At 43.5% G+C, this 15,075-nt stretch overlaps 2 protein-coding genes across 2 annotated transcripts; one reads left to right on the top strand and one right to left on the bottom strand.

The window, feature by feature from the left end:
* Window positions 1-3,075: 3,075 nt before the first annotated feature.
* Window positions 3,076-6,352, bottom strand: LOC4341368 (putative receptor protein kinase ZmPK1). Its single transcript, XM_026025949.2, has one exon. The coding sequence runs from the start codon at window positions 5,727-5,729 to the stop codon at window positions 3,321-3,323; it is 2,409 nt and encodes an 802-aa protein (XP_025881734.1). The 5' UTR covers window positions 5,730-6,352; the 3' UTR covers window positions 3,076-3,320.
* A 3,451-nt stretch (window positions 6,353-9,803) lies between these two features.
* On the top strand, window positions 9,804-12,744 carry LOC136357031 (uncharacterized). The gene is made up of 8 exons (XM_066311755.1): window positions 9,804-9,933; window positions 10,630-10,688; window positions 10,775-11,061; window positions 11,143-11,519; window positions 11,594-11,781; window positions 11,857-12,046; window positions 12,119-12,223; window positions 12,296-12,744. Exons 1-8 carry the CDS (start codon window positions 9,804-9,806, stop codon window positions 12,742-12,744), a joined length of 1,785 nt encoding a protein of 594 aa, XP_066167852.1.
* The last annotated feature ends 2,331 nt before the right edge of the window (window positions 12,745-15,075 follow it).

Genomic DNA, 15,075 nt, shown 5'->3' with positions numbered 1-15,075 from the left:
TTACATAATCTTGATTCGCACGTATGTCTAACATCCGATATGTGGACTTCAATTCAAAATATAGGCTACATGGTTGTCACAGCACACTATATTGATAGAGAGTTTAACATTAAGAAGAAAATTATAAGCTTTAAGGAATTGAAGTATCCCCACACGGGATTCGCCATTGAAGAAGCTATAATGAGTTGCTTGACATATTGAGGCATTAGAGCAAACTGTTTACTATAACTTTAGATAATGCCAGTAATAACAATTCTGCATGTCAAGAGTTGATAAAGAATCACAAGAATGCATTGATGTTTGAGGGTCAGCATTTGCATGTTAGATGTTGTGCCCATATCCTAAATATTTTGGTTCAGGATGGTATGAAGATAATTAAACCTATAATACACAAGCTACGTGAGTTGTTGAAGCATTTAGATTCTTCAGTATCAAGAATGCAAGATTTCAATTCTATGGCAAACTCGAAAAATCTTCCTTCGAAGTTGAGTTTTTCTTTTGATACACCGACTAGATGGAATTCCACCTATAAAATGATTGTAGAAGGATTAATGTACATATCTGTCCTGGATAGCTATGCAAATCAACATGGTGAAGTTGCACCTACTGAACTAGAATGGCAGAAAGTTGAATCAATTTGTGCTTTTCTTAAAGCTTTTGAAGAAGCTACATTATCGGTGTCAGCAGATAGGAAACCAACAGCACATAGGTTCTTGCCCTTGGTGCTACAAATTCGTCATGCATTGAATGACCCTGATTGGCAGACTAGTGATATTTTAAAGGTATTGGCTGCAGCTATGCTCTCAAAGTTTGTCAAATATTGGGACAGTGGGTTTAACTCTGCACTTGTCATTGCCACAATGTTAGATCCAAGAAGAAAAGGAGATTATTTGAATTTCTTTTATGAGAAAACATCTAACAGTGTGACAGAGATTGTCAAAAAAGTGGGTTCTGCTGAAGATTGGTTGAAGGATTATTATGAAAAATACGAAGGGTTTGTAAGAAGAAATGATGAACACATGCTTTCACATTCTTGTGAAGGCAGCAACAGTGTTGGATCACCTGTTCTTGGGAAAAGAAAACTCGAGGAAGAGTTTGCTTTATACAAGTCTCGAAGGAGAACTGCACGGCAAACGAAATCAGAATTTGCCATATATTTAGAAGAAGATGTTGAGGAGGATAGTGAGAGTTTCGATGTTTTGGACTGGTGGAAGAGACATGCTCAAAAATTCCCAGTATTGTCATCTATGGCCAGAGATTTCCTAGCAATACCCCTCAGCACTGTATCTTCCGAATCAGCATTCAGTTGTGGGGGCAGGATACTTGGTGACACACGAAGTTCGTTAACACCTGAAATGCTTGAAGCTCTCATTTGTGCGAAAGATTGGTTAATTAAAGCCAACGATCCTTTGATCAATATTCCAGGTGCTGAAGGTATAATAGTGATAAATGATTCCTCCATAAATGTTCTGTGTATTTCAATCATGAAGTAGTGATCATATATCATTTACAGGTGGAAATTTGTCCTGATTTATTCAGGTGGTGAAGTGAAGAAGATGGAAAGGTGACTTTCCATATACATATATGCAACTTTAAATTCAACTTTTCCTTTGGCGTATTGGAAATTTGGAATGGAATACTTCTCTTGAACCTGCATTTTTCCAAAATTGAGTTTACCACTTTGTTGCCTATTCTGTTTGTATATAAAATGTTACTATTCATTATTTACCAATTGAATCAATTTGGCACATTGTTTTGATAACACTGCAAAGGTCACATTATTTAAATTGTTATTGTAATTTTGTATATTTGCTTTCTTAAGCAACGAACTCACAATTTTCTAGTTATTCCTGGATATAAATTTTTGATGACATCTACTTCTTTCAGGTTACTGTCATCTGCAAGAATGTGTGGCTGAGAATTGGAAGGGTTTTTGGTTTTGGTTATCTTAGAAGGTAATCTAAAGATTGAGACATGAAGAAATTATTGGTGTTCAGTTATACATGGTTCTGAGGCTTGTAATGCTTGATAGCTTTTTTTGTTAGAGATTTTCTCTTGAGCCTGTTGCTCTAGTAGAATCTCTAGTGATAATTGTAATATTTAGTTGCCAAAACTTGTTGGATGGCACTACTTAAAGCATCAAAAGTTCTAAGTATGCTAGTAGTGTTGATTGATTATTTTTGCATCTTGCTTATGTTATTTGTAAGTATGCTAGTAGCTGTATGCAGCGTGAGTGTTCGCCGGCTGCTCTGCTCTGCTCTGCTTCCTGCCGTGGATTGGGTATGGGTTGGAAAATGGATTCCACCCGTGGATTGTGTTGAATCTGGACTGAGCAACTTTGTGGGTTGGGTTGGGTGGGGTTAGCTCAAGGAATTCTTGGTATGGATTGGAGTGACAATTTTGCTATAGTCACTTTGGGTTGGGTTGGATTCGGGGTGGATGCCAACCCATTGGCAGGCTTAGTTGGAGGATGTGATGTATCTGGTTTTTCGGTTCGAGGACGAAAATCAGATTCAGTGTCAAGTTAAGGGACCTAGAATGAACTTATTCCCACAGCATGTCGCTCCCTGCGCCGCCTCGTGGCCTCGTCGCCGTCGGCCGTCGCCCTCCCGCCGCGCGCCGGCGACGCGCATCGGTGGGCAGCTGGAGGCGCCCGCGGTGCGGCGCAGCGCAGGATCCATCTCCGAATCTCCACTGGCGCTGGTGTGAGGAATACTTGCTCCCTCTCTCTCTGTCCCTGTGTCCCGCACGAGGTCATTTAGGTTTGTTTGGGTGTAGAAAGGGGATCGTCGACATGGGGAGTGCGGGCATTCGTCCGGTTAAACTTCCAACTGAAAAATTGATGCCAAAATCTGATGCCGCGACTCATCCGATCCTGAATGAAGTTGAATCACAGCAGCAGCTGTGCTGGCGCTGTGAAGAGCTCAAAACGAGTCCCAAATCTGCCAAGGGAACGAGCTATGGATAAGCGTAGCGTACCAGGCTAGAACTATATTGTATGCCAAGATGCTATGCAAATATCAGCACTATAATTTAGCTTTTATCAATAGGAGGACACGGGAGACCAATGGAAACTGCCTGATCTGATCCACTCTTCAGTCATAGTTGGCATTATTGCAACAAAATATTGCACTTTAGTTCCAGTACTGTTATTTCTAAAACAACACATTGTGTATGTAGTACATAATAATTAATAAAATGATACATTCACTGGCTTGGACACATTTATAGTAGTATAGTAGATGATATCTTGCGAGAAAATTTACCACACAGTCAAACGACAGATCTCTTCACCCAGAAATAGAAGACTCCAACATTGTTCAACCGGCTTCATCAACAGAAACAAGCATCTCCACCACACTTTCCATGGTGGGTCTTCTGGCTCTGTCTTCTTCCAGACATGAAACTGCAAGCTCCATCATCACTCTTGCTTGCAAGTTGTTGAATCGAGTGTTTAATCTGGCGTCAATGAAGTCAGCAATCCATGACTGTTCATCCCCATCAGACGTTAGATTCTCTGCTAGCATTCTAATGATTCTTCCGAGAACCATTTCCACCTCCTCATCTTTGTTTGTTTCAAGGTCCGAAACACGAGCTCCTTTTAGTAGTTCTAGAAGCACCACTCCAAAGCTGTAGACATCAACCTTTGCTGTTATCGGAAGACTAGAAACCCATTCAGGCGCTAAATAGCCTCTAGTTCCTTGGATCCGTGACACGTTTAAATTGGATCCTCCTCTATGTAGCAACTTTGCAAGGCCAAAGTCAGCTATCTTTGGCTCCAAATTCTCATCAAGCAGTATATTTTCAGGTTTTATGTCACAGTGGATGACCCACTCCAAGCACTCGTGATGAAGATATGCCAATCCCTTAGCCACACCTAGAGCAATCTTAAATCTTTGCTCCCATTCTAGTAAGGCTTGTGATTCCTGACTGTCAAACAATATTTTATCCAATGAACCGTTCTCCACGTATTCTGAAACCAATATCCTGTGTGAATCATCAGAACAAAATCCCCAAACCCTCACTAGATTCATGTGGTAGATCCTGCCAATCACACTCAGTTCATGCTTAAATTCTTCTTCCCCCTGGTTTATGTCTAGCAACTTTTTCACAGCTACTACCCTCTTGTCCTTCAAGACCCCCTTGTATACAACGCCTGATGCTCCTTGTCCAATTGCATCCTGAAACCTTCTAGTAGCTGTCACCAACTCTCTGTAGGTGTATCTGCGAAAATGGTTGGTTATCATTTCATAGCCAACCTCAGCTAGTTCTCTTAGTTGTTTGTCCTCCCTTTGCAAAATAAGTGATCCAAATATAATGAATAATACCTCTACAACAAATATTGCTGACAAGAAACCATAGAAGTACCAATACTTCGATTCATTTTGACCGCTCTTAAGCTTATCCAAGAAATCCGGTACAAAATATTTGTCAACTGTAGTACAGTATTTGACATATTTCTGATCAAAAGGCTGTGAACGGGGGACTTGATGATCCGACACTTTTAATTCCTGAGGAAGCTTAATATACATGGTACCAGTACTACCAATTAAGCTTACACCACTAAGAAGAGCAGTCTTCGGATAGCAATAACCTTTTCCTTGCCAGTATGCAAACCCCACACAGTTGCTGTCATTCAAGCATATCTTCTTGCAATCGTGCAAAGAAACATGAGGATAAGCCCTTATATCATTCCCTAAGAAATCAGTGTTTGGGAGCCTAAGGAGCCTTACTTTCTGTTCTCTAGTGATATTGAACTTTGGGCTGCAGCCTTTGCTCCAATCGCTTGGGTCACTGAACTGATAACCAGGGGCACACACACATGTAGGCGCAGGCCTATACACACATATTCCATTTATACCACACACACCACGTACATTGCAGAGCTGAGGAAATGCCATCCATGTGACTGACCATGTTCCGCTTGAATCGTTCAGACTGTACAACCTGAGATTGCCATCATAATCTAGTGTTAATCTCCTCATAATCCTAGGACCCAAATCAGCAGCTGTGAAGTTTGCATCATCACTTCCAAGAAAATGTCCCTGGCTATCAACAGCACCGTTTGCAGTGCTATTAAACGGCTTTCTGTGCTTCTCCCAGATATTCTGAGTTGGATCTGGCCAGTAGATCAACGAGAGATCCTTCTCATCATAAAACAGCGAAAGTAGATATTGATCATCAAAGTGGAAACTAAAGCGACCAGGGGCAAGTAATCTATTAGTAGATATGAGCTTAATTCGAGCAGTAATGTTTTGAGTGGGTAGCAAGGTATCAGTAGGAAAAGCAAAGCTTTCCCATAGAATGGTGTCACCTTTGCTCTTCACGATGAGGTTTCCAGTATTCAAGAGCTTAGCTTGAACTTGCTCCGCATTTGAAGAGCTCACGTTGTTGGTCCACACAACCTGGCCATTATAATCTTTCAACAGCATGCCGCCATCGGATTTCAACTCAAATTTTGATTCCCATGTGTACACAGGGTGGAGAGGATTTGCGCTCCAGACAACAGTTTTCTCGGAGGAGTTTGAGAACCAGATGGAGAAGGTGGAGGCATTGGGGGAGATATTGTAGAAGCCACAGGTGAAAGTACGATCTGGTGAGTAGAGCAGATCCAAGCTGCGTTCAACAGAGAGAGGGGAGCCTGGCAAGAGGGATTCAAGAGCTGAGGAGGAGTACAAAAGCAGATGGATCAATGTGAGGAGAAGCAGAGAGGTGAAGATTGCATCCATGGTGGTTGCCGCATTCAAGCTGATCTTTCAAATGACAAGCAATGCAAGCTGTTATCGGAACTAGCTGCCCAAACTTGCAGAAAAAAGTGAGATTCTAACATTCTATATACTACTACGAAGGTGATAAGACTAAATTCAGTCTGCCAGTTATTTTGCGTCAATGGGCAGTTTCCTTGGACCAAACTATGCAATGCAAGTACCATGTTGGCAAATGATTCGTGTATACATTTCCAACCTGTTGCACAAGTGGCACTGTGGCATGACGTGTCCTTGTCAGGATCCGTAAATCTGGACAGTAAAATAAGATTTGCAATATGGTAATGAGTTCAGTGTACTTCACCAGTCCATAGGTCCATCCTAAACGGCTGCACATGCACATATTCATCCCCCATTTCCAAAGAAGCCTGACTTCTAACATGACGGGGAAGCTCAGGCTTTGAACATTTGAACACAAAAATAATGGCAATTGGCCATGCTAATTTTTATTTACATGTGGTACTTCATGCATTGTGAGTTTGTGATTGGGTCCCTTTCAGCTTTGAGTATACTCACGTGGAATCTTCAACGAGAGATTTCAGCAAGCATACACAGTAAGGAGAGTTTAATAATATTTTTTTATTGGCTGAACAAATCTGTGAAGACATTTCTTCCGATCAAATGCCCATTGCTTGAACAAAACATTTACATCCTTACCTAAAATAAACAAACTTAATACGGGACGTGGACAGATTCATCGACTTTGTTCGTTTGTTACCTTTTTCAGCTCACATCCCCCAATTTTCACATGCACGCTTTTTAAACTATTAAACAGTGTATTTTTTAAAAAAATTTCTATACGAAAATTTCTTTAGAAAACCATATTAATACATTTTTTTAAAAAAAGCTAATACTTAATTAATTATATGCTAATGAGTACTTTCTGACTGCAACAAACGAACTCAGCCTTAAAGATATAGGCAACATATCCAGACAGAGTCACGAAGGGGATATCAATTTACACCAAACAATGCTGTAAAAACAGCTTCTCAGACGACACAGCACAGCACCAGGGTTCATAATTCCAATAAAGACCGGTCAAATACAGTGAAATTTCGAGATTTCGATGAGGCTCGAAAGTAGTAAGCTGTATGAGATTTCGATGAGTTTCATCCAAATTCAAATCTGAATTGATAAAAAAGAAAAAAATCAAATAAAATCTTATAAATAGTATGATATTCATAGAACCTATTGGGATATAAATTTTTGAAAAAACATCAACTGTCATAGTACCACACCATTGTACACGTACGCGCGTGGCGCAAATAATTTTGGGTTGCCTACGGCTCGGGCGCCCGAGCGATTTGGAGTAAAATCGGGCGCTGACGTCAGCACCGATTTACGTGCAAAACTACTTTAAACTTATTTTTCTCTTAAATTACTTATCCAAATCATGATCCGATTGCACCATTAAATTCGTTGCAATTAAATCTTAAAAACAAGACCACACATGGATATATTCCGACGAAAAAAATAGCTTATTATTGAATAATTTTAAATATTGCACGATGTTCTACCAGGTATATCGGAATTGTTTCACTAAGTAGATCGAAAATGTTTCACTCGTTTAGATCGGGTGTTGTTTCACCTTATATAAAAACAATGTTTCAACAAATATCGAAAGAATGTTTCAGTTAACTGCAACAGTTGATCCATACATAGTGAAACATTATAAGTACACTAGGTGAAACATTTTTCGGTGGAACAAAAAATAAAACGAATTCCCTAAATAGGGGGTTTTCAAAATATATGGGTTTTTTTTTGCAATGGAATATTTTTATTCAATGCAACATTAGATCTATACATAATGAAACATTATGAGTACAATAGGTAAAACATTTTTTGTAAAACAAAAAATAAACTAAATTCACTTAATAGAGAGTTTCCAAAATATGTGGATTTTTTTATTGCCTCCAGGGATATGCTAATAACATCAACTGAAAATTTTGTATCGATCTTAAATTCGTAATTACATCAGTTGTTCAGGGTTCAGCTAGCTAGCTATAGGAAGTGTCCGGCATGGTAGGATTCTCCGTCCTTGGGATGCTTAATCTCGCCGTTACAGCTGAAGCAGAAGTCCGTCCGCGACGGCGAGGTGATCTCCGGGATTTCCACCGGCCGACCGGCGGGTCGTCGCCAGCGGCGAGGCCGCCAACTCGGTCGGCCTCGTCGTCCAGGGACCGGAGGCACGTCGGTATCCAACCTTCACCGTCGTTACGCACCTCGGCGAAGAAGAGCCGCTCCTCCTGCCGCAAGGTGCCGCCGCCACTGGCGGCGGCCCTGGCTATGAAGTTGACGTGGCCGTAGTCGGCTCTGCAGGTGATGATGACGCCGCTGATGATGGCCCTGACGAGCTCGTTGACGACGCCGCCGCCGCCGCCCTCGACGACGAGGGCGGCGTTGTAGTGCTCCAGCGCCGCCTCCGCGTACATCACGCTCTGCCGCATCCAGTCCGGATCGTCGGGCTCCATGGTCGGAAACACCTCGTAGTTCGGCGGCGGCGGCGGCGGCGTGTAGTGCTGCTTGGGCTTCTTCTTGTTTTTCTTCTTCTTCTTCTTCCTCCTCTTTTCGCCGGGGCGATGAAACCTGTTGTCGAAACTAGATTTCGGCAATAATAAAAGGGGGTGGCTATCAAGCTGGAAAAGTGTATGGGTTTTGAGACAAAGGATTTATACAGGTTCAGGCCTTCTTATAAAAGAAGTAATACCCTACTCCTGTCCGGGGATGAATCCGCCGAGTGTATTATTGATTGTATGATTCGAGAAAAATCAACATATGCCCCTAGAGGCGCCCGGACCCCCCTTATATATGGGAAGGAGTCCGGGTTACAAAAGATAATCTATATCCCTAACGGAATATGAAAATATAGGTAAGATACAGTCGTAACCGACTAAGTTTCAGGGTGTTTCCTTGATACACAAGTTAAGAAACAAACCCAAGATACAAATAAGAAATTCTATCTACATTAGGTATCCTGTGCCCAGCTCGAATACCATCGCCGTGTAGATATGGGATACCCATGATCTCCACAGTAGCCCCCGAGTCCTTTGCAGTCGACCATCGTAGCCTTCTCAAAGATGATAATCCGAGTACTTCAAACTCTTCAAGCCAAAATCTGCCGAGTGGACTGTAAAGGGCGAAAAGATAAAGAATATGGTGCATCGAATAGATGCACCTAATTAGGTGTAGCCCCCAACTATGTGATTAGTTAACAAACTAAACATATAGTTGAAAGACAAAATAATAACACAATTGTGCATTATATGACAAAAGCGTACGCGGCGCCTAAATAGGCATGCTAGCCGACTGCTTTTTAGCCACAATAAAAGAAATCCGAGTGGTTTACACTCTAAAAGGTTCACGAATGAACACACTTGACAGGCATCCGAATAAAAACTCTAAAGATTACTCATCAAGTATTATAAAGATTATGGTAATAAATAAGTCAAATAGCCTAGGCCATGACTATTTACCATAAAAACAGGCATATAAGACGCCAAGGAAATGACTATAATAAAAACAAGTCATTCCTAGTTAACCCAAACAGTTTTTGTAGCCTAAAAAAGCTTGCAAAAACAGCATAACGCCTTTCTGTCGGGCACCTTTTTAATTTGCATTGCAATAATTCCAAAGAATTATATGACCGCATAAAAAGGATTTTATCAGCATTGGGCAACACTGTTGTGCGCATAATATTGCCAAAGCAAAATATGCCTAAGTCCCTAAGGAACACAATGGGCCACGCTGTTAAAAGTATTGGGCTGAAGTACTGTTCAGGCCTAGGCCCATTAGCACCTCCGATACCCTTAACTGAAAAATCCGATATCCAAGCGACGCTTCGTCTTCCCCGCCGGAACTCTCGCCATTTTCCCCACTCCCTGCTACAGTGCAAAGCTGCGCCTGCGAACTAGGGTTCACAACTCCGACCAAATCCACCTCCGAAAAGTGCATCAAAATCCTTCTCGTGATCCACCGCCTCAATCCCTCACCTCTCCCAAGCCATCCCTCGAATCAAATCAGCACATTTGAGTGAAACCGATGGCGGAAGAGGGAGAAAGCTTCGAAAGCCAATGGGCGACATCCGACGTAACGGAGGAGAATCTTAAGGAGATGGTGGCGCACGGCGTTCTCCCTGCCAAGGAAATCATCGGGTGGCGACCAGCGCACGGTGAGGCTTTCCCGTCTCCGGATACTCATGAGATTGTGGTCTTCTCGCATTTCTTCTACGGCGGCTTTGCTCTTCCGACCTCAAAATTTTTCCGCGGGATCTTGAATTTCTATGGAATCAGCTTGCATCACCTAAACCCGAATTCCATAGTGCATATCGCCAATTTCGTCCATGCTTGTGAAGCCTTTTTGGGGATCAAACCTCACTTTGCCCTATTCCGCCGGATCTTCTTCCTCAAACCCCAACCAAACAAGAACAAACCGTGTGTAGTCGGGGGGGCAGGATTCCAACTAAGGGGAACTCTAAGCCAAAAATATTTCTCGATGCCCTTCAAGACTTCGAACAAAGGATGGCATGCGAACTGGTTCTATGTTCAGAATCCCGAGCCTGCTCTTCCCGGGTACTCTTGTCTTCCTCCAATGTACCAAGACACTTGGAACTCTCTTCCGATCGGAGATGAAGCAGTACAAGCCTTGGAGTTGTTGGATCGTATGTTAAATCTTAAAGAACAAGGCTTACAGGGAGAGCAAATCACTCGGCACTTCATCAAATGCCGACTGGCGCCAATTAAGGAAAGATCCCGCACAGCATTCGAGTTCGACGGCAAACATGATCCCAACCGTGAAGAACCAGACTCCTTGGATTTCAAAATCATGAAGGAGAGGATGTATAAAATCTTCTCAAATGCAATTGTAGTCAGCTACTCTCACCAACTGCCGGTCGTGCCATTCAACGCATTCAATCCGCCTCCACAGGTATGCATCGGAAACTATCAAACCATGATCAGAACATAGTTTTATCTTCATGCTGAATTGACTAACTATGGAAGCATCTTGTGCAGGAATATGCATTGATGAAGTCAGATCCACCAGTCTCTCAGCGCCGGTCTCCTCGCCAACACACCGCTCAGGGAGGTGGAGGGCCAACGATCAGACCAGATCCGCAACCTCAGACCTCCAAATTGGCTGGTCAAACAGGTCCTCGCAAGAGAAAACTGGTACTTGATGATGATGAAGGCGACGATGATAAAACTGGGGATAAGGGCTCGCCTAACAAACCCCCAAAGCGCACCATGCCCAGGAAAAAACTGGCTGGCCGCGCAATGCCAAAGATCAGAACATCTTCCAGGTATTAGACCTCTCGGTATAATTCCGCTTCAGCATGCTTTCCGATGAAAATAATGCTAAATACTGAAAAAACACTCTGCAGGAAACCATCTGATATAGATCCATCTGGAAAAGACCCTGATCCGGCTAAGACAGAGCAAAATATATCCAAGGACTCCGAGCCGACTACTGAAAACCAGCCGACTGCTGAAAGCCAGCCGACTGGCGCCCATGCTTCGGGAGATAGGGCCAATCCGAGTGACCTGCCGCCGACTGGAAACCAGTCGGCAACAACTGAAACGGCAACAACTCAAGAGCCCCCGACTGGAAACCAGTCGGACGCAGGCCCTGATCAAGAAATTCCCGAAGTAGAAACGCAGACGACGACTTCGCAAGGACCAGAGGCTGGTAACGACTCGACAATCGGGTCTCCGGGTAAAGAACAAAGATCACTTCACGCTCAGCCAGGTACATCTTCAGGTTAGTTGTCTTCTCAAACAATGTCGATTTAAATAACCTCAGTTTATCTGTCTAATGGCTTGGAAACACATCAGGACCATCAGGAGATGACGGAGAAGAAATCCCTCGCATAAAGGCGACCGACGACTCTCGTCCTCCTATCTTGATCAAATGGTGGGACGAGAACTCACAAGCCGCAGGCATAGTCATAAACCGTCAAAAAGAAGATGAAGAAGTGTGCCAGCTGAAGAAAGCGCTCGGAGAAGCCACTCGTATTGTAAATGTAAGTCTTCCGGGTGACGGCCTTCGGTAACTTTGTTTTCTTTTTAGCAGAACCTAACCGTGAACCATCGTGCAGAGAATCCATCTTCGCAATGAGGCCAAGACTACAACTTTGGAAAAGCTGGTTCCTCATTTGGGAACTCTTGAAGCGGTTAGGGACCAGCTACATGAGGCCAAGGAGCACGCCAAGAAGACGGAAAAGGAGTTAAGGGACCGAATCGCTCAGCTCCAGGATTCAAACTATGAGCTGAGTGGTTCATCCAAAGGTAATCATCCAGATCTGTTCCATTGAATTATGCTGTCATAATTGCATCCTCAAACACTTGGATTTCAAACAGCGCAAGCCACCAGAATAGCTCAGATGGAAAAACAGATTGAAGCCTTGAAAAAAGACAAAACAGAGCTGGCTGCAGAAAGGGACTCAGCCGTGAAAGAAGTTGAAGGTACTGCCGGCTGATGATCTGAACTTTCCTCTTTTAAATGCAGTAGATTCTGATTATAAATGTGTTTTGTAGACCGTAAAATCAAGTCTCAAGCTCAGTTTGACGTCCTGGTTGGTAAGATCAAGAGGCTTGAAGGAGCAAGAGATGACGTCGCCAATGCCGCTGCACCAATTATCCAAGCCATGTTCCTCAATAATGGTGGTCCGAGTGCACTCGACGCAACCGAAATATTTGACAAGCTGAGTGTTGCTCCGGAAGTATATTTCAAGAATATCAAGAAAGCTGGAAGCATGGGAGCTGGCATGGCCTTGGCGATGACAAAATCCTTGTACCCGAGAATTGAGGTTGACACCATTGATGGGTTTGCAGACGGGACAAGTGAAGAAGCTGCCCTTGATCTTATCAGTAGTGCGCAAAATGCGGCTGACAAAATTGCGAGCGATGTTGTAGAGCAATTTCGCAACAACGACCTCCAGCCGAGTAATGAAGACTCTGATGATGAAAGGACTGATTCTGACTGAGTTTGAATGTAATACATGGAGGCTCAATTTGTACAATACTGGTGTATTTATGCTGTGCTTGATGATTCTTGCGAAGTTTTTGATTTCTTAAAAGTTTTTGCTAAGCTTAGTTGAGCCTAGAACCCAAAGAAGCTATTAAAAACTTTCAGTCCTCGCAAACTAAGTAGAAAAACCAAACAAGGCAATGATAAACCAAGTAAGCAAACTAAATTGATAAAAAATCACACTCCATTATTATGATGATAGCCCCCGACTGACAACTTCAAGGAGAAAACTTGATGTTTGACAGTCAAAATAGGGAAATACAGTGATAAAGTTAAGCGTAGAAACGACGAAGATGTTCAATGTTCCAAGAATTGTCGACGAGAGTGCCGTCTTCGCGCTTGAGTCGATATGAACCTGGCCGGGTAACTTCAGAGATAATAAATGGTCCTTCCCATAGAGGAGATAACTTGTGCCGATCTCGTGTGGTTTGAATTTTCCGTAAAACCAGGTCGCCGACTAGAAAGGCGCGAGATCGAACATTGCGATTATGATAACGTCGCAACCCTTGTAAGTACCGAGCTGACTGAATCAAAGCTGCTTCGCGGACCTCTTCCAGTCGGTGCAAGTCGTCCACTCGGTCTTCTTCATAGCGTTCTTCTCGGAAATTACGGAAGCGCAAAGACTCAAATTCGACTTCACTCGGCAACATTGCCTCTGCCCCATAGACAAGGAAAAAAGGTGACTGGCCTGTGGCCCGACTGGGAGTAGTACGCAAAGACCAAAGTACTGATGGCAGCTGTTGCACCCATTTGCCGGCATAGGGTTTTAGCCGGTCAAAAATACGCGCTTTAATCCCTTGAAGTATCATGCCATTGGCTCGCTCCACCTGTCCGTTGCTCATGGGGTGTGCCACTGAAGCGTAGCAAATCTTAATTCCAAAGTCTTCACAAAAGTCTTTAAAAACTCCGCCAGTGAATTGTGTGCCATTATCGGTAATGATCCGATTGGGCACTCCAAATCTGTGCACAATGTTGATGAAGAAATCGCGAGCATTATCTGCTGTAATCGTGACAACAGGCTTAGCTTCGATCCACTTGGAAAATTTGTCAATGGCCACGAAGAGGTGCGTGTAACCGCCGACTGCCTTTTTAAACGGGCCAACCATGTCGAGCCCCCAAACCGCAAACGGCCAAGACAGCGGGATAGTTTGTAACTCTTGAGCTGGCAAGTGAATTTGTCTGGCGAAAAATTGGCAACCTTCGCACGTGCGCACAATCTTGTCGGCATCAGACACTGCAGTAGGCCAGAAAAAACCTTGCCGGTAAGCTTTGCCGACAATGGTGCGTGCAGCAGCATGGTTTCCGCATATCCCAGAATGTATGTCTTTCAGCAATTGTCTCCCTTCCTCTAAAGATACGCAGCGTTGCAAAATTCCTGAAGGGCTTTTCTTGTATAACTCAGATTCGTGCATAACATAAAGTTTGCTCCGCCTTGAAATCCGCTCGGCTTCATCTTTATCTTGAGGGAGCTCTTGAGAAGTTAAAAATCGTATGAAGGGCTCTCGCCAGTCGGCTTCAACCATAGCTACATCATGAGTGTCCGCAACTTGAGTGGTATCTTTGTGAGGTACCGTCGGCGTATAAAGGTGTTCGACGAAAACATCAGAGGGCGCCGCCTCACGCTTGGATCCAAAGTTGGCAAGTCTGTCGGCGGCTTCATTGTTGTGTCGAAGAACGTGACTGAGCTCGAGTCCATCGAACTTGTCTTCCAACTTGCGTACCTCTTGTCGATATGCCATCATATTGTCGTCAAGGCAAGACCACTCTTTCATAACTTGGTTAACAACCAGCTGTGAATCGCCTCGAACTATTAAACGCTTTATCCCTAGGGAAATCGCAATCCGTAGCCCATGAAGGAGGGCTTCATACTCGGCAACGTTGTGGGACGCCGAAAAATGTATCCAAAGCACATAACTTAGTCTTTCTCCAGTCGGGGAAATTAAAACCACTCCAGCTCCAGTGCCCGAAAGTCTTTTTGACCCGTCAAAATGCATGGTCCAGTGCTCTATTTTCTCCACGGGGGTATCCTCTTGGCACTCGGTCCACTCGGCGACGAAATCAGCTAACGCTTGAGATTTGATTGAAGTGCGGGGCTTGAATGATATGTCCAAAGACATCAACTCCAAAGCCCACTTAGCAATCCGCCCATTTGCTTCGCGGTTGTGCAGTACATCGCCGAGTGGAAACGATGTGACCACCGTTACCGGGTGACCTTGAAAGTAATGAGACAGCTTCCTGGTAGTAATTAAAATACCATATAACAGCTTCTGAACCTGAGGGTACCTCG

This window comes from Oryza sativa, chromosome 6 (genome assembly GCF_034140825.1).
Source record: "Oryza sativa Japonica Group chromosome 6, ASM3414082v1".
NCBI classification, from domain to species: Eukaryota; Viridiplantae; Streptophyta; class Magnoliopsida; order Poales; family Poaceae; genus Oryza; species Oryza sativa.
The sequence above is the reverse complement of the archived record's forward strand: the minus strand, read 5'-3'. Positions and strand labels throughout refer to the sequence as shown.